The following is a 24,450-nucleotide window of genomic DNA, read 5'->3' as shown; positions in this document are numbered from 1 at the left end:
TCCCATTATATGTCCAAGTATTCTTCCCAGATGCAGAGTCACAAGGAGCTGTACACATAAGTGGGTCAGGGTATATCCTTTGCCCGACATGGGCAAGGTGACAGTGCTAATATAGCAAGTTTAGAACCCTAATCTAGGCTCCGCCATTTTACATTCCCGTTTGATTCCATGTCTTCACTGCTGGGAGTCATAACGGCAAAGCACCCATTTACTCAAAGGAGTCAAAACCTTCTACAAAGTAGTCAGCCCGAGCAGGTTTTACCAAGCCCTAAATCATGTGATTTTACACAGTCAAATGTGTAAAGCATGGTGTTTTTAGGGCCTGCACGTGAACATGCGACCCATGCACATGAGTGCCAATTGTTATGGCACCCCAAACGCATCTCGTAAACGCAGCACATCTGCAACCACCTACCTGCATGGTCCTGCAGTACCATGTGGTTTGGTCCAGCAGGATCTGAAAAAAGTAGTGCTTTTAGTACCATTTCCACGTTCCAACACATTTAGCAAACCCGCTGAAATGAAAAGGCTGTCTGAAATGTGTGCGATCACAAGCGTTCCAACGTGAACCGCCTTTAGCGAGTTCCATGGGCCTTCTCCGTTTTCTAAATTGCTGCCTGCTTACAGAAGTATGCCAACTGCAATGACTGCAGCACAGAAATAATTCATGGCTCCTGCCAGTGAGGACAATACGAGTCAATCAGGCCAGGGAAGCACAGGCCTTTCTGGATTTCACTTGCACTCGTACTGAATACACCAGATTACATCTGATAGTCACACAGGATGCAGGTGTAGATTGTGTGCCAATTGTCTACACTCACCATTACACATCATACAGCTGCACCTCTAGTTCTGTGGCACCAACCATCCAACCAAGTGCAATTGTGATTAGAATTGCAAAAAAAAGGACAAATTACAGAAAAATCTTCATAAAAACATAAGGGCTTGTTCACATACGAGGTTGGGGGGCAGTAAAACCATGCATTTGAGCCACGTTTTGACTGCCACCAACCACACCCCCTTCAGCTGCAGAGGCAGTGCCCAGTGGTTAAGGCTAGGTTCACATATGTGCGGGTGGTGCCTGCACAAAATTCCGTGCAGCCGCACAGAAGACAGTGGACCGGCGGGTGCCATTAATTCTAATGGCACGCCGCCCGCACTGGAAATCCCAACCGTACTGGGAACTGAGCTTCCCGTGCGAGCTGCATTTTCAGAAGTGTAGGGACTTCTTCCCTGCGTGTCCTGGGGCACGGGAGACCATTTAAATGAATGGGCCCTCATGCCCGCGCAAAACGCGGACCGTAGGAACGCACATGTGACCGGGGGTAACATGCCATGGCAGGAATTCTACTCTGCAATACCATCCCCCGAACATGATCCTTTTACGTTAATGGGGCCATACTGCAACGGCATTTAGGATGTTAGATCAAGCAGGGAGGAGGCGATCTCTCTACCTCGCTGCTTGTGAAACCTATAAAAAACAATCCCATGGTGGATTGCTTTTCGGAGACGTGCTTTGAATGCTTAAAGCGGAGTTCCACTCATGCTGTCAAAAAATAAAACTTGTAGCCGCTGACTCTTAAATACACGCTCCTGTTCCTCGGTCCTTCGGTGTGTCCTATGCAGCCCGTTTTACCGGCTGTCTCCCTGGGCGCCGGCATCTTCAGCATGGGCATCCGGCTGTGAAGCCGCAAGCTGTTACAGCCGGGTATACACTGCGCATGTGCGAGAAGCGCTGCGCTTCCTGAATGGTCCCATAGTCTTCTGGGACCTGTCACATGTCCCAAAAGACTACGGGGGAGGGAGGGAGCGAGGTAGGGAGGACAACTTCCACTTCTGATCGCCTAGGCGATCGGAGCGGAAGTGGGAGCGGGTACCTGTTTAATTCAGGTACCCCCCCCCCCCCCAAAGGTGCCAATCCCTTAATAGGGAGCAGGGGACCAGTCTTTAAAGTGGAACTTCCCCTTTTAGGTGGCGCTCCGCTTTAAGGCCTCATGCACACATTAATGTGTATTCTCACGTCTGGCATTCTATTGCCAGAATTATGGCCATTAATATGCACTAATGCGTGTTTTTCACTTTTAAGCGTTTTTATGCTCAAAAACTCCTCTCCTGAATGTACAAGTGATGGGCTTTTTTTTTCCTGCCTGTGAAAAGCCCCTATAACTAAACTCCTGAAAACACCTATAGTGTGAATGGACACAGGCCAAGAGGAGTTAGGCTAGGTTCACATCACATGGGCAGCACAGTGGCTAAATGGTTAGCACTCCCGCCTGGCAGTACTCGGGTCATTGGTTCGAATCCCAGCCACGGCACCACCTGCCTGGAGTTTGAATGTTCTCCCTGTGCCTGCGTGGGTTTCCTCCAGTTATTCCGGTTTCCTCCCACACTCCAAAGACATGCTGGGAGGTGAATTGGCTCCTGTCTAAATTGGCCCTAGTATGTGTATGTATGAATGTGAATTAGTGACCTTAGATTGTACGCCCCTTGAGGGTTAGGGACTGATGTGAATGTACAATATATATATATAAAGCTCTGCATAAAAAGACAGCGCTATATAAGTACCTGCAATAATCTATGCCGGTGGTGCCGCTGTGGATCCGCACGAAAATCTGTGCAGCCGCACAGAGGAATGCGGACTCGCGGGTGGGGGCCATTAGTTCTAATGGCATGCCACCCGCACCAGAAAACGCAACCGTACTGGGTTCCCGTGCGGGCTGCGTTTTCAGAAGTGCAGGGACTTCCTCCCTGCGTGTCACAGGGCACGGGAGTCCATTCAAATGAATGGGCTCTCGTGCCTGCGCAAAAAGCAGCCCTAAGGGCCGCATAGATGTGAAACGGGGGTAAGGGCAAGGAACAATAAACACGGCTGGAACGGCTGTAGGAGCAGCTACTTTGAGCTGCAGTGTGCATGGGGCCTAAATCATAAGCATTGCTGCACATGTGTGGGACCTCACTCCTCACAATCAGACCACCATATGGAACATATTTGTTATTAAAAGGATTCAATTAAAAACCCTCAGGAAAGAAAACCTTTGAACTACAAATAATTCCATTTGACACACAAGAAACAATGAAGCTCAGTAGTTTAAATCACTACAACATTTTTATGGCCGGTCTCATACCTGACGACGACTCCCCACATTCCACAGCTATCGGACTACTCCTTCAATTACCATGGGCTATGCATCTATTTTTTTGTTGTTCTTGAAGTATTAAACCCAAACAAGAATGAAATCTATTGCAGCTCACCAATCAAACCGGGTGGCTGCATTAGTTTTTCATTTACTGGTGATCTGGCCAGTAACACTTCTTGTCTTAGGGCGGCTTCTTTATGAAAAAACCAGGGCCAGCACCATTCAGGAGAGCGGCATTTTGCTGCTTGGGGAATAAAACCAAACCGCTTTAGGAGCATTTTTAATGCAGTTTCTCCAACCAGAGAAGAGTTGGTGTGCACGATGCCTTAAGCTAGCCATAGATGGAGCGATTTTCTTTCCTGCAACCTTGGGTTGCAGAAAATAAAATTGCTCCAACAGTCAGTGTTGATGGGGGGGAATCCCTTGTTTTGTCTCGGAAGAAGGAGCCATCCTGGCCAGGAGAACACAGATTATGGCTAGCGGGTATAACAGCCGCTACTCTAGCAATAATCACACTTAGAATCCAACAGACTGATTTTACTGATCAACGAGATACATTCAGCCTGGCCAGACATGGTTCGAATCTGGTCCAGTCCTGAACTGGCTGATATTCCAAACAGTGTATGGACTGCTTTATATGGACTAGCCCAGCAATGGGCAAAGTACGGCCCGCGGGACGTATACGGCCCGGCGGACCTTTTAATCCGGCCCGCGGAGCGCGTGATGTGAGGCTGTCAGGACGTGTGTAGGCGGGGCAGCGTGACGAACGTGAGGGGAGGGGAGCTAGGCTCCTCTCACAGTCCGCCCTGAAGACCGGAACGGCGCGGGAACACGGCGAGAGGAACGCGCGGAGCAAAGGTAAGTAAATTGACACAGGGGGGACTTACTATAGGGGGGAATGAATTACTATAGGGGGGATGAATTACTATAGGGGGGATGAATTACTATAGGGGGGATGAATTACTATAGGGGGGATGAATTACTATAGGGGGGATGAATTACTATAGGGGGGATGAATTACTATGCTTACTATGGGGGAATATTACTATACTTACTATGGATGACACATACACATCATTCATCTACTCTTGGTCCGGCCACCGGGTCCAATATATGAACCCATTGCGGCCCTTAAGTCAAAAAGTTTGCCCACCCCTGGACTAGCCTAACAAAATTAAAGCTGAACTACAGATACCTTTCAACCTCTTGGCGCTGAGCGTACACAAATATGCATTCTCTCGACGTCTGGTCCTCGGCGCCGCATATTCATGTAACGATTACAAACAGAAGATGTGCAGAGATCACACGCCCTGCGCAGTTCCGACACGTTTACCAGCACTTCATGGAAAGGTGCTGATCACTACTCAGGAGCTGATCATGTGACCACAACTGCGGTCACATGACCCTAAACCCCATCCCACCTACCGGCATCACAAACCTCTTAAAGGGCTGGGAGGCGTTGGTGCCAAGGAGTTAAGCAGTCAAAGCAAGAGTTTTTCCCCACTTTCAGGATAAAGGTTTTATATAGTTTCATAAAAGCTGACCAAGGTAAAGCTGGTCCATACACGAATATACAGAAACTAAATTTGGCAAAATTTGTTTTATCCCCTTCCCCCCATGCAGTCCACTAGGGGGGAAAAAAAAAATGTTCAGAACGGCTATTATCCGCACATGGAATAATCACAGTAATCCTGGGAACAGTTTTATTCCAACACCGGATTTGAAACAATACCATACAAAGAGTGCAACTACAAAGGCCTGCCATAGACTGCAAATTTCTTTCCTGCAACCACAGCTTGCAAGAAAGAAACATTGCTACAATTCCCCCATCAACAGTGTTGACAGGGGAATCCCTCCAGCGAAGCCATTGTGTTCTCCTGAACAGCCCCAAGTGATAATCGCATGTAAAATCCAGCACGCTGCTTGTACCCAAGTTGATCGATCAACCTGGGCAGGGGCGGACTGACCATTTGGAAACTCGGGCACTGCCCGAGGGCCCGGGGTCAGTAGGGGGCCCCATGAGATGCCCCTGGTACCTTTTTCATAGGCTTTTTTGAGTTTGGGCAAGGACACAGGGGCCCCATGATCCCCTATTGCCCAGGGGCCCCATGAGTTGTCAGTCCGTCCCTGAACCCGAGTACATCCAACATACATATATACATAGTTCAAAACTCGGCCAGTTCATTCGATCTGACTATGGCCGGCTTAACCATACTGATTATTATACAGGATTTATATATTATTATTATACAGGATTTATGGCGCCAACAGTTTGCTGAGCACTTTACAATACAACGGGAGACAATACAGCAACAATACAGTTCAATACAAGAGGGTTAGGAGGGCCCCGATTATTATACAGTATTTATATAGCGCCAACAGTTCGCTCAGCGCTGTACATTACAATGGGTGACAATACATGAGACAGTACAACAACAATACAAGGCGAAACACGAGGGGTTCGAGGGCCCTGCTCTTTGGAGCTTACAATCTAGAAGAGAGGTGATAGTGGTACAGGAGGAAATAGCTGTGGGGGATAGAGTGGTAGGAATAGAAGATTCCATTATTAGCCGAGGGCAGGATAGGCTTCCCTGAAGAGAGGTTTTCAGAGATCACCTAAAAGTGAACAGAGTAGGCGATAGTCTGATAAATTGGGGTAGAGAGTTCCAGAGGATGGGGGAAGCTCTGGAGAAGTCCTGGAGAAAAGCATGGGAGGAGGAGACAAGGGAGCTAGAGAGCAGAAGGTCTTGCGAGGAGCAGAGAGGATGGTCTGAGTGATATTTGGAACTGATCTACAAACACCAATGAGTTATGGATAACAAGACTTTCACAGGTCAATCACATGGCCCAACAACTTAAACAGGCCATAGATGGGTCGAAAATCAGCTGAAAATTCATCCGAAAGAATTAGACGATTTTTGGATTGTTAGTGGGTGAATTGGTCGGCCGTTTTTTGTGACTGACTTTTTTTAATCAGTCATGTTGGGAAAAAAAAAAAAACGCAGCCGATTTTGTCCATCGACCGATTTTCTCGGCAATGATGGGCAAATCGGCTGATCTTTTTACCGATTAAAAAAAATACGCATGAGCCATGACCTGCAAGAAAAGAAAAAAAGACAAAGAACATCTGTATCTATTTGTATCCATTTCAGATACAGATGTTTCTATTCGGATACAAATAGATACAACGTTGCAACCGCTATACTTTTAAATGTCAAATATAATAGAGGTGTCCCCGCAGAGAGCTCCGCTATTATATTTGACATTTAAAAGTGTAGCAAAGTTGCAACCTTGTATCTATTTGTATTTGAAAAGAAACATCTGTATCTGAAATGGATACAACGTTGCAACTTTGCTACACTTTTAAATGTCAAATATAATAGCGGAGCTCTCTGCAGGGACGCCGCTATTATATTTGTCGGCCGTAGACAGGACGAAAATCAGCCAATTTTTTTTTTTTTTAAACAATGGTGGTAACATTGGCCGACTTAATGACCCAATTTTTATTTTTTTTTTTTTTTAAAACGGCCGGTTTTCTCCCCGCCTGCAAAAGGACTTTTTCCAAACAGCATGCATCGGAGTTCATTTTAAAGTGCAAGAAAATAAACAGGCAACTGAATAATTCCATACATCATGACGCGATCAGCACCCAGCCTTAACAGCGGCCCCACATGGGGGATCACTGTCCTGCAATTTCTCCATTTGACTTTTTTTACATAAGCCCATGCAATGTAAATATAAGTGCATTTCCCCCGCCATGAAAACCCAGGTGCTTCATACAGCCACTCAGACCAGAAAGGCTGTACTCCGGTATAGGCGGGCATTAACGTATACACAAGTATAGCGTACGGGCGTTTACAAAAAAATGGTATACTTTTTACATGTGTCCATAAGCTATGCTCTGGCTTACCGGAGCACCGGCATATACCCGAGTAAAGACATTCATGTATATAGGTGCCTGTATGAAGCAACCGGGCTCTGTGGATGGGGAAATTTGAATCACAAATTTTTGACTTGGGTGCCCATGTGCAAGAAGCCTAGAGCTTGAGACCATCGCAAATAAGGCCCGTAAACCAGATTCCGGTGTGGATCTAGCCTCAGATTTTAGTGCATGGCCAGCTTTAGACCTCCTGAAGGTGGGTGCCGTTTCATAAGAATCCAGGTTTTTGTGTGTTGTGTGGGCAGAAGGCACACCATCCAGTCCCGAAGAAAACACCACAAGCAGCCTAGATGGGGCTGCTACAGATATACTGCTACAGGGTACACATATGTGTACTACAGGGTGGCACGGGTGCGCAAGTCACATATATACGCGATTTTCCATTTCCAGGTGATTGTGGAGCATTACCGATGGAGGGAGAGAACCGTATGTAAATACAGACCTCTCCCCTGTCAGCTCCTGCACACTGCTTTACATAGCAGAGCCATACAAAGCAGCATGCTTACACTCCTAGCACACAGTTAACCCTTTGATCACCCCAGATGTTAACCCCTTGCTGTCCAGTGTCATTAGTACAGCATCAATGCTTTTTATTAGCACGGATCACTGTATTGGTGTCACTGAGGATGTCATCGACACCAAGTCTGTTCCCCTCAATGTTAGAATGCCCACCGCAGTCCCACACCATTACTAGTGTTGTGTGTGTACATATATATACACACACGTGTATATATATGTACATCTCTATATATATATCTCTATCTATGCGTGTATATATATATATATATATATATATATATATATATATATATATACATACACATACACATACATACACACATACATACACACACACACATATATACACACACACACACACACATATATACACACACACACACATATACACACACACATATATACACACACACACACATATACACACACACATATATACACACACACACACATATACACACACACATATATACACACACACACACATATATACACACACACACACATATATACACACACACACACACATATATACACACACACACATATATACACACACACACATACACACACACACACATATATACACACACACACACACACACACATATATACACACACACACACACACACATATATACACACACACACACACACACATATATACACACACACACACACACATATATACACACACATATATACACACACACACATATATACACACACACACACATATACACACACACACACATATACACACACACACACATATATACACACACACACATATATACACACACACACATATATACACACACACACATATATACACACACACACATATATACACACACATACACACACACATACATATATATACACACACACATACATATATATACACACACACATACATATATATACACACACACATACATATATATACACACACACATACATATATATACACACACACATACATATATATACACACACACACACAGCGCCATTTGTAAACACTAACTCACGTTTTATGTATTGGGATATTTGTTTTCCAGGAAAGACGTGTAACAGAATATATATAGGCCTAAATTTATGATTTTTTTTTTACTGGACACGTTCAATAGCAAAGAGTCAGAACAAGTTTTTTCCCTCAAAAATCGCGTTTTTTTATACCGCAAAAAAAAAACAAGCAATCAAATACCTCCGAAAACTTCGTTGGCGGGAAAAAAGGACATAAATTTAATGTGTGTGCTGCGTTGCATGACTGCACAATTGTCAGTTAAAGTAACGAAGCGTTGTATCGCACAAAATGGCCTGGTCAGGAAGGGGGGAATCCTCTGGTACAGATGGAGGGGCGGTACTAGTCCCCTCTCCTATCACTTGCGATTCCTGAGGTTGTACAACCAGATTGTAATGTGTGTGACAGCCTGTAGGGGGTGCTGGTCCAGGCCCAGCGCACACAGATCTGATTGGCTGGCTTCATCACAATGTGGCCGCTCAGCTCTCCATCCAGCACGTGGTGCGGCTCATGTGGGGGTGTGTCACGTGGTAACAGGGTGGTTGCTATGGGGAATAGCTAGGCCTGTACGCAGTAGCGGTCGCCCCTAGCAACAGACCACCTTCACCCCCCTCTGTACGGAGGAGGCGGCGCGGTGGGCCTGTAGGGAGGGCCCGGCCCCCGGAAGCCGCTCGGCTCTTTGTTCTGCGGCCTCGTGGTATCGGAGGAGGAAGCCGGGGCCAGGCCGCGCAGGATGCTGGGATATCCCGCTCTCTGTCTCGCACTTACCTGCTCCGGGCTCGGCGCTGCTCTCGGCGGGCTCGGGACTCAGACAGTCTTGGCACACGGAGTGCAGGCAGGGCAGCAGCTGCGGCTCCCGCTCGGCGTTCAGTCGGCTCTGGCACACCCCGCAGTTCTCCAGAGTCTCCGGCCCGTCCGCCTCGGCCCCGCCACTCTCCCCGTTGTTGGTGGTAGTGGCGGCGGCTGCAGCGGAGACTGAGGCGGCCGCGCTCCTCTTCTCACGCGTGGCGGAGACCGACATGTCTGTCCTCGGGCGGTAGGCTGGCGGATGGATACACTGAGCTCCTCTCCCTCACACAGGACGCGCGGAAAGAAGAATCCCCCCACACACCGACCGGAGCAACAATCAATAAAGACTGCGTGCCCTCTCAGCGTGATGACGTCAGGCCGAGGGGAGAAGGGGCGGAGTTGGGTTCCAAGGGCGCCAAGTGCGCTCTGAGCCGACTGAGGGGCCGGAACTACTTCCGATTCTCATCTCCCTCCGCGCCTCACATACCGCATCACTCCCCTGCAAGAGAGAGGGACTATTCTGTGTGAGGACTGTGTATATCACTGATCAATACAATGCCCCCCTCCCCAAATCACTTATCAATACTCTGTACATCACTGATCAACACTGTGCCCCCCAAAATAACTGACCAATACTATGCCCCCCCAAAAAAATCACTGATCAATTCTCTGTACATCACTGATCAATACTATGCCCCCTCCATCACTGATCAATACTCTGTACATCACTGATCAATACTATGTCCCCTACAAATCACTGATCAATACTCTGTACGTCACTGATCAATACTATGTCCCCTACAAATCACTGATCAATACTCTGTACATCACTGATCAATACTATGTCCCCTACAAATCACTGATCAATACTCTGTACATAATTGAGCAATACTGTGTCCATAACTGATCAATACTATGCCCCCTCCATCATTGATCAATATTCTGTACATCACTGATCAATACTATGTCCATAACTGATCAATACTATGCCCCCTCCATCACTGATCAATACTCTGTACATCACTGATCAATAATATGTCCCCTACAAATCACAGATCAATACTCTATACATAACTGATCAATATTATGCCCCCTCTGATCAATACTCAATACTGATCAATAACTGATCAATACTCTGTACATCACTGATCAATACAATGTCCCCTTCAAATCATTGATCAATACTCTGTACATAACTGATCAATACTATGCCCCCTCCATCACTGATCAATACTCTGTGCATCACTGATCAATACTATGCCCCCTCCATCACTGATCAATACTCTGTGCATCACTGATCAATACTATGCCCCCTCCATCACTGATCAATACTCTGCATCACTGATCAATACTATGTCCCCTAAAAATCACCAATCAATACTCTGTACATAACTGATCAATACTATGTTCCCCCCAAAATCACAGTGTTGTGGATGGCTTTGTATGTTATTGTTAGTGTTTTGAATTTTATTCGTTGGGCAATGGGAAGCCAGTGGAGGGATTGGCAGAGGGGGGTGGAGGACACTGAGTGGAGGCCAGTGGAGGGATTGGCAGAGAGGGATGGAGGACACTGAGTGGAGGCCAGTGGAGGGATTGGCAGAGAGGGGTGGAGGACACTGAGTGGAGGCCAGTGGAGGGATTGGCAGAGAGGGATGGAGGACACTGAGTGGAGGCCAGTGGAGGGATTGGCAGAGAGGGGTGGAGGACACTGAATGGAGGCCAGTGGAAGGATTGGCAGAGAGGGATGGAGGACACTGAGTGGAGGCCAGTGGAGGGATTGGCAGAGAGGGGTGGCAGATACAGAACGGTTAGTAAGGTGGATAAGTCTGGCAGCAGTGTTCATGATAGATTGAATCAATACTGTGTTCATCCCAATCGCTAATCAATACTGTGTTCATACCAATCACTGCTGAATACTGTTAATCACTGATCAATACTGTATTCCCAATCACTGAATAATAAACTAATATACTGTGTTCACACCAATCACTGATCAATACCTTATCACTGCGTTCATCCTAATCAACAATCAATACATTTTTATACCATGTTCATCCAAATCACTGATCAATAAACTAATATACTGTGTTCATCCCAATCACTGATCAATAAGCTGTTATATTGTGTATATCCAGAGCACTGATCATTAAACTATTATGCTGTGTTCATTGTAATCACTAATCAATAAATATTAGTTTATTGATCAGTGATTGGGATGAACACAACATAATAGTTTATCGACTGGTGTTTGAAATTAATACAGTATAATAGTTTATTGATCAGTGATTAGGATGAACACAGTATATTAGTTTATTGATCAGTGATTTGGATGAACATGGTATAAAAATGTATTGATTGTTGATTAGGATGAACACAGTGATAAGGTATTGATCAGTGATTGGGGTGAACACAGTATATTAGTTTATTGATCAGTGATTAGGATGAACACAATATCATGCTGTGTTTATCCTTATTAATAATTTACGACACTGTGTTTATCCTAATCACTCAGCAATAATCTATTACACCGTGTTCATCCCAATCATCCATCAATAAGTTATCATGCTGTGTTCATCCCGATCACCCATCAATAATCTATTATTCTATTACATTTGTCCATTTCAATCACCCAACAATAATCTATTACACTGGTTCATCCCAAGCACGTTGTGTTCATCCAATCACTCATCAATGATCTATCATATGTATCCTTTCCAATCACCCATCAATAATCTATTACACTGTGGTCATCCCAATCACCCAACAATAATCTATTACACTGTGTTCATCCCAATCACTCATCAATACGCTGTTATACTGTGTACATCCCAATCACTGAGAAATAAACTATTATGATGTGTTCACTATCACTAATCAATAAATAATAGTTTATTGATAAATAATTGGGATTAACACAATTTTAATAGTTTTGTGTTTATCCCAACACTGATCAGTAAACTATCACACTGTGTTCATTGTAATCCCTAATCAATAAACTAGTAAACTATTTATTGTAATCACTAAACAATAAACTATAATGCTATGTTTATCCCTAGCAATAATCTATTACACTGTGTTCATCCCGATCACCCATCAATAATTTATCACGCTGTGTTCATCCAACCACTCATCAATAACCTGTCACGTTTCCTTTCCAATTACCCATCAATATTGTATTACACTGTGTTTATCCCAATAAACCATCAATAATCTATTACACCGTGTTCATCCCAATCATCAATCAATATTCTATTGCACTGTGTTCATCCCAATCACCCATCAATAACCTATTATACTGTGTTCATCCCAATCACCCATCAATAACCTATTATACTGTGTTCATCCCAATCACCCATCAATAACCTATTATACTGTGTTCATCCCAATCATCCATCAATAATCTATGACACCGTGTTCATCCCAATCATCCATCAATAATCTATGGCACCATGTTTATGCCAATCACTCATCAATAATCTATGACACTGTGTTCATCCCAATCACTTATCAATAATCTATGACACCGTGTTCATCCCAATCATCCATCAATAATCTATGACACCGTGTTCATCCCAATCACCCATCAATAATCTATGACACCGCGTTCATCCCAATCACTTATCAATAATCTATGACACCGTGTTCATCCCAATCATCCATCAATAATCTATGACACCGTTTTCATCCCAATCACTCATCAATAATCTATTATTATACAGTATTTATATAGCGCCAGAAAGTTTGCTCAGCACTGTACATTATAGTGGGGGACAGTACATGAGACAATACAGTAACAATACAATACACGAGGGTGTAGCAAACTAGCTCATCAGAGTTGGACGCGGAGTTCCCCTTTTTCTTTTAATGGAAGTATTCTTTATTCCTCACACTCCCTAGCCCCTCCCTTCCTGAGAGGCAAACTTATCTCCTGACAGATTGGGGGGGGGGGGGGGGTCAACCACAGGTTAGGCATCCCTAGTTGGTGCCAGCAGTCTGGGAAAGTGTAAACTTTCTCCCCCATCATAATTAAGATAAGATAGCTTCTCTCCGGACTTGAAAGAAAATTGAACATTCCTCAAGTCAGGCTTTCCCCCCCTGATGTTTCATGTCATGGATTATGACAGATGCTGGCTCTAATTCAGAGTTCCCCACTGACTCCTCCCAAAACAGCGTAGTCAGAGCAACCCACCTTTCAGAGGGATTTTTAAAAAGAGACAAGTTAGCAAGCCTGCGAGTTAGAGTGTACCAGATCTCCCAGCTAACATCCAAGGAGGAGATCAAAGACCCTTCCTGCTCTGCACTTGGATCTGCTTACAAACCAAGACATATTGGCAAGTAACTTAACTCTTTAATTTCCTCCCTATTATCTCTTTGCTGTATCTTTATATACATATATATATTTTTGTGACATCTCTTTGTAAATATTTTATTGCACCTGTTTGACTCTTTTAGTAATAAATCTTTCTTTCTGAAAGTGTTAAACTGTTTTTAAGCGCTTACTTGCAATTCACAAATTCCTGCCTTTTGAAGAGACACTACTGTGTTTGTTTACTCCCTGCCCAATTGGCCTGTAGGTGACCACATTGGACAGGTGACTTTTCAATCATTATAGTGAATATTTGATAACGGGAGTTTCCCAGTCTCCTTTTTTAAAAAGTGGTGGTGGCAGTTTGAAAGGGTTAGTTGCGTAATTAACCCGACCCAGTAACAAGCGCATTCCAGGCTGCAGGCACCGATTGTAGTCCATTAGCTGGGCAATCGCTGTGCTGGGTGCAGCTGGGTGTGGCCTTGTTACGCACGTCACACCGCGGTTTTAGATCGGCCGGTCCTTCGGTCACGAGTTTGGTGAGAAGGTCTGGGGTCTGACGCCGTGGGCGTGACGTATTACTGTTAGTCGCGGTCGTGCGACTGTCGCATGTTGGTGGCGGCGAGCGTGCGATCGTGACAGAGGGGTTCAAGGGCCCTGCTCTTTTGAGCTTACAATCTAGGAGGGAGGGGATAGTGGTACAGGAGGAAGTGGCTGTGGGGGTCAGGAGGTCAGAGGTCACTTGGAGTCTGCATAAAACCCACTGCTTCACCTCACATGCTCAGTAAAGTGCCGAAACGCTGAGGTTTTTTTTTCTTCATTTATCTTGTATTATAATATACAAGAAATAGTTATATGAATCTGTCAAGCATTGGGAGTCAAGCAATGCTGCAATATAAGTACAATATTATTCAAGTGCAAACGGTGGTATTCTACCACCAGTAAATGGTTAGAACGTCAATCAGTAAGAATGAATCCAAATTGTAGACTTGTAGGTCATATCAGATCTGAATTCTAGGAGTTCAGTTCCTTATAATCAATGATGTGATGAAAAGACGAGAAATATATGAATTGCTCACTCACCAGAAGTGCGCTATCAAAACGCATTTGAGATCATAATCGTCTCATCGGGTCAGCCAGGACAATCACTTCCAGGTATGGTCAGGTTCCTGTGCCTTTAAGGACCCCTCAAATGGTACCACTGTCTCAGGACACTTCTAAACCGGCCTCTGTGGATGGTGAGACTCGCAAAGAGCCCAAGAATAATGCCACATAGCGTGATACTGCATTCAATAGGGTATTTAGTCCAACAAAGGTGCAAAACATACAAGGAAAAAATAAACCAAAAAACTGACCATGTGTGTAAAGATGGCCGCCAACAGCGGCAAGACGTCAGAATGCTGTAGCCACTGACGCTGACGCGTTTCGTGCGAAGTACTTAGTCATGGGGTGCAGGTAGGCCTGGAATTGATTGTCCTGGCTGACCCGATGAGATCATCGGAGGCTGGGGGCAGGAAGCGACTCCTAAATGGCGGGACTGTGGCGGTCCGGATGGGACAGTGACTCAGTATGAATCCGGACCGCGGTTGTCAGGAAAGAAGAACTTCGCATCTGCATCTGTGCACAAACGCCGGGTCCCCGATGGCCATGCTGGTGCGCATGCGCACACGGTTGCACGCACCTGAGTGCGCACACGTGCATGCACTGACGTGCACAGGCGGGCTATTTAAACCCCTGCTGCAAACAGAATGGTGCCTTCTGGTCTATTGCGTCCTGTATCTGTATCCTGACTCCTGTGATCTACTTGCTTGTCTCTGACTACGACTGAACTCTGCCTGCACCGACCCGGCTCTCCCTTTTGACTACATGCTTGCCTATTCCTCTGTACCTGATCTGTCCGATTGATCCTGACCCGGCCAACCTGACTATTCTACCTCTCCTGCCTGTGACTACCTCTGGCTACCATCTTCCACGGTCATCCACATCTCAGCTACACCTCACAGCTGCCACATCTGCTCACCTGCATCCTGCTACTGACCTGCATCCTGGTCCTCCGGGTCTTCACCTGCCAGATGTCACCACAGACCCCTCAGGCACTCGTGCCCCTCCCAGCTCGATACCTCCTGTCTACCCTATCAGGGGTCCCGAACGGGAGTGGTAAGAGGATGCCCTCTCTCCACATCAGGATCCACCACCAGGTATGTTACAGCGGTCCACCATTTAGTGATGCCTGATGTAGAAAATCAGAATTTTGGCCTGAGAGCACACATTCACTGCTCAACCTCATTTCATATCCCACACTCCATCAGTGGTGTGCAGGAAGGTCTTTCTTCTTAAGACTGGATACAATCATGATGATGGTATCCATTTGGTCATGTCCAACTCTTGACAATTCCATGGGCTGGTTCTCTCCAACTTTTTCAATCTTCTACTGCTTTAGTTGTTCCATGTTCTAGTTGGTTTTGACTTTTCTGGTTTCTACCCCATTGAGTTCTTTGGTGGGATGGTTTATTTTGCCACTAACCAACTGGAGCATTATTGCCTTGATGTCTGAAATAGGTGAGCCAGAGTTTTGGAATCTTGCCATACAATGGAACATCCAGTTTTATGTGCCCCCAGTGTTTGTTTGGTATCTTTGTTGTCCATGTAATGTGCAGGAGCCTTCTTCAGCACCATAGCTCAAATGCGTCGATTTTCCTCCTGTCTTGTTTTTTTTTATGGTTCAACTTTCACAACTGTAGGTTCTGGATACGATAAAGAGCCACCAATACCGGGTCACAGCAACTCCTCCAAGGAATGCTTTATTAAAGAGAATCCGTTCTACTAGAATACAGCTGCTGACACCTTTTTGTCTAAGCAGCCTAGGTCATCCGATCTAAATATTTGGCTGGCAGCTTCAACACACCAAAGGATCTCTATGATCTTCTCGGGTTGTGATTAGGATGAATGAATCTAGAACTGAAGCACCACACTGTGATATTCAAGTCCAGATCCAAGTTTATTCCAATGATAGACTGTTTACAAAGCCAACACATTTTGGGAGCTGCAGCTCTGCTCTCTTCATTGGGTCTTAAATGGTTAGTTCACCTTTAATGGCCATCCAAAAAAAAAATCTCTATTCCTGCATCTCCAGCTCATTACATAGCATTCCTCCACCATTCAAATAGTTGTTCCTGTTCCATATGTAGGGTATGAGCAGCCTAGTAAAAAAAAAAAATACTCTTTAGTAGCTAAGCCCTATCCACTGCAGGACAGGCCAGGCCTTGGAAGTGGACATCCATCTGCCGCTCTGGATCATTCAAACACCGCCTATGTGTAGTGCATTCTCTCAACCACTTCCCGCTACTGCTTCTTCAGAGGGAGTGAACTATTTGAACTAGCCAAAGTGTCCAGCCTGTCCTGCCACAGAGGGAGGGGTGGTCAACCACTAAGGTGTGCGTAGCCTGCATGTATGGAGGTGGACAAGTGCCACTATTTGAACAGTGGAGTATATGTAATGTGCTGGGGATGCTGGTATACATAGGGATTTTTCTTTGGAAAATGGCCATTAACCTCTTAGTGACCAAGGGTAAAACAAATGTTAATGCCTAAACACAATTTTGCAACTTTGACATGTGTTAGTAAAACTGTATATATAATCACAACTATTTTGTACATCTTGGTAGGTTATGCCTTGTTTTTTCAGGACTAATTGGGCTTTCGTTTGGTGGTAAATTGTAACGGATATCTCCTGTTTTTTTTTCAAAGGAAAACTCCCAAAATAGTACAAAAAAAACCATTCTTTAAAAAATTGTAGCTGTATATTGCTTGCTAATATTGTGGCAGCACCCAAATATTGCAGAGTTCCCCTTTAAGCCTTAGCATTTCTAAAAGCATCTGTTTGCAGAACTAGGTCATCAGCTCACTTCCTCAACCTCATTTCCTGTGGAGCAATGTGTTCCAGTCTAGCAGCTGACACTATAACTTTCAGTTGGTGATATTTTATCTAAATATGAAACTGCAAAGGCTATATGCTGAACTGCTCAAGTCTGGCTAGATCAACCAGCTGGTAAATAAAAAGCTTGTTTTCCTCAAGTTCATGTCCGGAATTTTCCTGGAATTCCCAAAATTTCCATTACAATATCATTTATCACTAAAGAAGAACTCAAAATAAATTCTCCTGCTTCTGACGTTCACAGAGATATCACATATACAGTATACTAACTCACACTAAATTTAAAAAAAATGTGTTTTTTTTTTTACTTCTACCCAAAATATACTGACTATCATATTTGACCCTTACCTTTACCCTAACCCTGACACTGACCTGGATCAGACCTTGATCTAGCAATTTTTTTTTTTATTCTTAATTGTTTTTCTTTTTTTTTTTACATACTTGGGTTTGTTTATATCTTTCTCTCCTGCAAGAAGAGAAAGATACAATGAGGTTCATTTACTAAAGCTGGAGAGTGCAAAATCAGGCTAATGTCTGCTTATAAACCAATCAGCTTCTAACCTCAGATTGCTCAGTTCATCTTTGGCAATTAAACCTGGAAGCTGACTTTTTTCTATGCAGAAATGAACCCGATTCTGCACTCTCCAGCGTAATTAAATAAACCCCAATGTCTTTCTCTTCATTCAGAAGAGGAAATAAATACAGGGGCGGGCTCACAGTAACTAATTACTGTGATAGCCAATCAGAAGCTATCACAGTGATCAAATGACCAGGAACCGGGAGTCCCAAGCCCTGATCCTTAGTTTAAGACCCAGGGTGATAGATGCACACAAAGAAAAATGCGCATATATGTGATCCCACGGAAAAAGACTGACTTCTGTGTGGCTGTATATACACTGCTTCGAAAAAAATGAAAGGAACACTTTGAAAACCCATCAGATCTCAATGGGGAAAAATCTCCTGTTGGATCTCTATACTGATATGGACTGGGTAATGTGTTAGGAATGTAAGAATGCCCCATCTTTTGATGGAAATGAAAATGATCGACCTACAGAGGACAGAATTCAAAGACACCCCGAAAATCAAAGTGAAAAAATGATGCCGCAGGCGAGTCAATTTTGGTGAAATATCATTGCAGCAACTCAGAATGGTCCTCAGTAGTTTGCATGACCCCCACGTGCTTGTATGCATGCCTGACAACATTGGGGCATGCTCCGAATGAGATGATGGATGGTGTGCTGGGGGATTTCCTCCCAGATCTGGACCAGGGCATTACTGAGCTCCTGGACAGTCTGAGGTGCAACCTGGCGGTGTCAGATGGACCGAAATATGACATCCCAGAGAGGTTCTATCAGATTTAGGTCAAGTGAGCGTGGGGGCAATTCAATGGTATCAATTCCTTCATCCTCCAGGAACTGCCTGCATACTCTCACCACATGAGGCCAGGCATTGTCATGTACCAGGAGGAACCCAGGACCCACTGCACCAGCGTAGGGTCTGACAATGGGTCCAAGGATTTTATCCCGATACATAATGGCAGTCAGGGTGCCATTGTCTAGCCTGTAGAGGTCTGTGCGTCCCTCCATGGATATGCCTTCCCAGACCATCACTGACCCACCACCAAAACAGTCATGTTGAATCATGTTACAGGCAGCAGAACGTTCTCCACGGCTTCTCCAGACCCTTTCATGTCTGTCACATGTGCTCAGGGTGAACCTGCCCTCATCTGTAAAAAGCACAGGGTGCCAGTGGTGGACCTGCCCATTCTGGTGTTCAATGGCAAATGCCAAACCAGCTCTATGGTGCCGGGCCGTGAGCACAGGGCCCACTAGAGGACGTCAGGCCTTCAGGCCACCCTCATGATGTCTGTTTCTGATTGTTTGATCAGAGACATTCACACCAGTGGCCTGCTGGAGGTCATTTTGTAGGGCTCTGGCAGTGCTCATCCTGTTCCTCCTTGCACAAAGGAGTAGATGCCGGTCCTGCTGATGGGTTAAGGACCTTCTATGGCCCTGTCCAGCTCTTCTAGAGTACCTGCCTGTCTCCTGGAGTCTCCTCCATGCTCTTGAGACTGTGCTGGGAGACACAGCAAACCTTCTGGCAATGGCACGCATTGATGTGCCATCCTGGAGGAGCTGGACTGCCTGTGCAACCTCTGTAGGGTCCAGGTATGGCCTCATGCTACCAGTAGTGACACTGACCCTAGCCAAAGGCAAAACTAGTGAAAGACAGAAAAGATGAGTAGGGAAAAAAATGTTAATGGCCTTCACCTGTAAAACCATTCCTGTTTTGGGAGTTGTGTCATTGTTGCCTATCTAGTGCACCTGTTGTTAATTTTATTAACAGCAAAGCAGCTGAAACTGATGAACAACCCCCTCTGCGACTTACCTGACCAGATCAATATCCCAGGAGTGTCATGGACTTGATGCTATACTCTGATTAAAAAGTGTTCCTTTAATTTCTTTGAGCAGTATATACGTATGGTCGACGAGAAGAAGTTAAAGGTGAAATAACCCTCTGAATAAGAGATTAAAACAAATCTTTGTTTCATTTTGGGTTTTTTTTGTAGACATCTGCGTTTTGTTTCATTATAATTCGTTTTTCGGATGAAAATTAAATTTTCGGAGATTCGGATGTATGCTAATTTCCGAATGAACATAGTAACAAATGTCAACGAATCTGAAAAAAGTTATAACTAAATTAAAAACTGCATTTGTTTCATTCGGATGGCGTCACATGATGCGACGGCAGTTCGAGCCCATGGGGAAATGAATTAAATTTTCAAATTTGTTCAATAATTTGGATTTGGATAATGAATGCATCCGAATTTCTTTCCATTTGTTAATTCAGATGTACCTGATGCTAGATGATATTGTCCAATCAGCTCATGCCATTTCTCTTGGACTTACATTGAACTAGTGACAAACATTTTTAATCCTCCCGATAGTTCAGGGGAGGGGGGTGTTTTGAGAAGAGGAGGAGGGAGAGAGGAAATAGAGGGAGAGAGAAGAGAAAGAAGGAATTTTTTTCTTTACTTTATTATTATTCAATATTATTTGTTGTTTGTATGTAAATCGTAGAATGTGGTTAAAACCATGGTATTATAATCGATATAGCAACTAGGTTTTCTTCGTGCGTAATGTTGGCTGGTATGATTTTGGTGATTTAGACTTTAGGCCTTTACCATAGACGTCCACCGCTGTAAGCTAACCCCCTATGACTACGTGCCTTCGCACAAAACGCGTCTGTCAGGAATCTAGGAATGACCAGAAAGGTGTGGACTGACACAGGGAAACGCAGGTCTCAGGTATAGTATAATAATACAGTTTATTATTAGCCACCCAGATATATATATATATATAAACGCACAGTGAACAAACTAACCTTTCACTAATCTTAGTAGGTGCAGGAACACAGGCGCAGTCAGGGCTGGAGAGGTGGAACGGTCAGGCCGGCCGCAAGGTTCTGTAATGACCGTTTGGTGGTACCTCTAGTGGTCCCCAGGACAGGATTCCCAAGGGCGCGGAGTCTAAGTCCCAGCCTGCTTATTCACCAGGGCCCCTGATGGTGGGGATGGACTTGGAGCAGACAGGAACCAGGTCGCGGCCCCTGAGTACACCTGCTAGTGCTAGAGGGATCCGCCAGAGGTATGTGCAGGTACGGCTGGATCCGTGCAGGATGGATGGATGGCAGAGTAGTTAGTGTGGTCAGACGGGCCAAGTCAGCAACGTGCGGGCAGCAAGGTACCAAAGGAGCAGGCAGAGAATAGTCAAGGTCACTGAAGGAATTAGCCTTTCAGCATTACTATACCGCCATTTTGTCTCTCTGAGCCAAAGCTCCTCCATCTTAGAATCAGTATCCATCTTAAGACTTAAGTCTGTATTTTAAAAGAATTGATTTTCTTGTCTTAAACTGTATTCTTGTCAGGAGTTAAAGTTCCTCTTTTTTCTTCAGGTGTAACTTCCCCTTTTTCCTTTAGCTAGCACAAGACTGAAAGTCTGTGGTTGGATATATCCTGTTGCAAGATTATTAATAACTTTAGCCAGTGTGAAATAGGGAAATTGTCTACTTTCTATACTAATGCTTGACGCACTTAATAATAATTTACATGAATGCCAAATGATTGGGCATGACTGACGTATGTAATATTCTGATTGGTTAATGCATACCTGTCAATTGATTGGTTCTTCTATTTCCATGTATTGTTTTAAGTTTCATATATAAGTTTAAACACGGAAGAATAAATTCAGTTCCTTCTGAGATACCACCTTGTGTCTGTGTGCATTTCCTGTGTCTCAAAGGGGGCTCCAGGCCTGAGGACAGACACTGATCAAGGCCAGGGACTGACGGGGGTCAGTAGCTCGAGAGGAACGGGAGCCAATTCCTTTCAATTGGGGGCTCGTGTCCGGGATGAGATAATCACCCTTCGGTAAGTAAGATTTTTTATCATTCTGCCAAAATAGTCTGTCTTGCCGTTAAGGCTCTGATAAAAATTTCATGCCCTATGGTAGCACTGGACCTCGCGTCATAAGACGCCAGTGGCCAGGCGCAGAGTGCTGTGGGAAGCACAAGGTCTTTTGGAAAAGACCGGAGCAGTTTTGGGAACTGCAAGTCTCTTATGAGAAGAGACTGAAAAGAGTTTCTCTGAGAAGAAACCAGGAAAAGTCCGGGGTTGATCAGTTCTGTCCTGCAACTCTTTGCTTTTCTTCCTATCGCATAGAAGTATAAGATAATTTGTTTGTGTGACACAAGTGCCCAGTTGGTAAGTGTATGGGCCAGCGGTTACTGAAGGTATTGTCAACTTCCGTTGTAAGACGCACCACCCCTCCAGCTAAACCTTATTGGTTGATGACCTGGAAAAGGTGATAGCATGGTGACACGGAGTTGGGTGCCTATGTAAATGTCTTGTTTAAATTGTGTTGTAGGCTTATTGTTAGAAAAGTGGGAGTTAGTCAGAGTCAGGATATTATTAGAAGTATTGTATATCCAGGTTATAATCTCCACTTTTGGTCAACCACTAGAGAAAGACCCAATAAATACCTTAAGTCCAGACATTTTTATAAAGTAAATTGTCATTTGGAAGTTGACCCCTGTTTTTTGGGACAGCCTATAGGACAGATTTGTAACACAGACCTTTGTAAGTGTAAAAAATGGGAAGTGGTCGAAGTAAGGATAAACTCCCCCCCCCCAAATGTTGGTGAGATATGTAAAGATTATGTAGCCCGTATCTGTGGGACAGATTACTATCTAGTTAACCCCTGGGTGGATAAATTAGCAGACTGGAGTGAATTCATGGGAAGTGTTGACCCGTTCCCCCGTGATGGGAGTAATGATACTTTTCATATGGATATGATTAGGGGTCTCTGTCTGGGGGATAAACAGGCTTTTCCATGGTATGAGGGAGATCCTGCGTGGGATCAGAAATATATGGCCAGAGGAGGACAAAATTGGTTAGAATTTGCCCCTCTCTGGTTTCATAGACAAACTGGGAAACAAAATAAAGCCAAAGCTAGAAATGTAGATGCCACTAAAATACATGCATTAGAGTCAGAAATAGACAGACCCACACACCCTCTCATGCCATTCCCTCCCCCATATGTCCCACCTGTCCCACAGCCCACAAAACTTTATCCATCTCTTACTGAAGAAGATATTGATTTTTTAGCCGGACATTATGCAGTCCAGCACCCCACTGCACCTCCAGCACCACCAGCACCAACATTTCCACAGACCCCTCAGATACCTAGTGCTGTTCACATTTCTACCACACAGCCTAGTACAGTTCAAACTCCCGCGCCCTCCCAGGTTGTGGTTCAAAGTCCTACCACACAGGGAGCGACAGGGGGAATAGCTGTTTCTTCAACTACTGAAGCAGATGACTCACTTGTTGAAGAATCCGCTAGTTCAGGCTCTCTGCTGTTCAGAGCAGCTAATAGTCTAGGTATAGTGGACATGCTAAGTCCATCACACACACGCCATAATACCCAATATGGTATTGATTCCAATACACAACAGATGCCCTTCATGACAATAGGAGACAATCTATTAAAGAAACCCATTGAGATAGAAGACATAAATAGGATTGTCAAACATTGTCCAAGACCCACTGTTTCTTCAACGGCTACTGTGAGCTATTTGAAGAAAGCATGTAAAGGTAGAAATTACACACAAGAGGATATGCACCTTATCCTCGATGGAATATTGGGACAAACTTCCCCTTGGAATTGGGGTAATGTTGGGACCATATCCATCTTAGAAGCAGGCGACATTACTGCCACAAATTATAAATTAAAAACAGAAGATGGTAGGGACAATATGTGGAGAGAGGTCTCAGAAGAAATGGAACGAGCTTTCCAATCTAGATCCTCCCTCCCTACCGCAGTAGCCTGCAAGCAAAAGTCAGGAGAAACTGTGTTAGATTTTTGGAAAAGATTTAATGAGACATGGACACAAGAGGCAGGACTGACATTGCAAGACACCATGCATAGTCTACTGATTCAGACTTTCCTGTCCAATCTAAAACCCAGTGTCATGTTAACTGTAAAACAGATGATTTCTGAATGGCCCACTTGTACCCCATACAGGGGATCACTCTGCTAGATCACTCATTCAGAATCATACCCAATTGTCCAGTTAATTTGTTAGGGAGAGACCTCATGGGAGAGTTGAACATCAACTTGAAATCCACAAAGAGAGGTGGTATTGTGGCTCACTCTGCCAAAATGCCAATCATCCCTGCCATGACAATGATTACTAAAGAAGACCCCTCATTTCCTGCTGGAACAATTAATGACAAAGTTT

General features: G+C 44.5%; 1 protein-coding gene across 1 annotated transcript in view; it reads right to left on the bottom strand.

The window, feature by feature from the left end:
* The window catches only part of TRIM28 (tripartite motif containing 28), a 40,571-nt gene extending 30,783 nt beyond the window's left edge, over positions 1–9,788 (bottom strand). Inside the window, exon 1 of the mRNA XM_089658992.1 lies at positions 9,389–9,788. Within this exon, the coding sequence (XP_089515118.1) occupies positions 9,389–9,641 (253 nt within the window). The 5' untranslated portion in view covers positions 9,642–9,788. The remainder of the gene's footprint in view (positions 1–9,388) is intronic.
* Positions 9,789–24,450: the final 14,662 nt, after the last annotated feature.

Source organism: Staurois parvus, unplaced genomic scaffold (genome assembly GCF_062004578.1).
Source record: "Staurois parvus isolate SC_StPar_1 unplaced genomic scaffold, SC_StPar_1.0 ptg001122l, whole genome shotgun sequence".
Classification (NCBI taxonomy): domain Eukaryota; kingdom Metazoa; phylum Chordata; class Amphibia; order Anura; family Ranidae; genus Staurois; species Staurois parvus.
The sequence above is the reverse complement of the archived record's forward strand: the minus strand, read 5'-3'. Positions and strand labels throughout refer to the sequence as shown.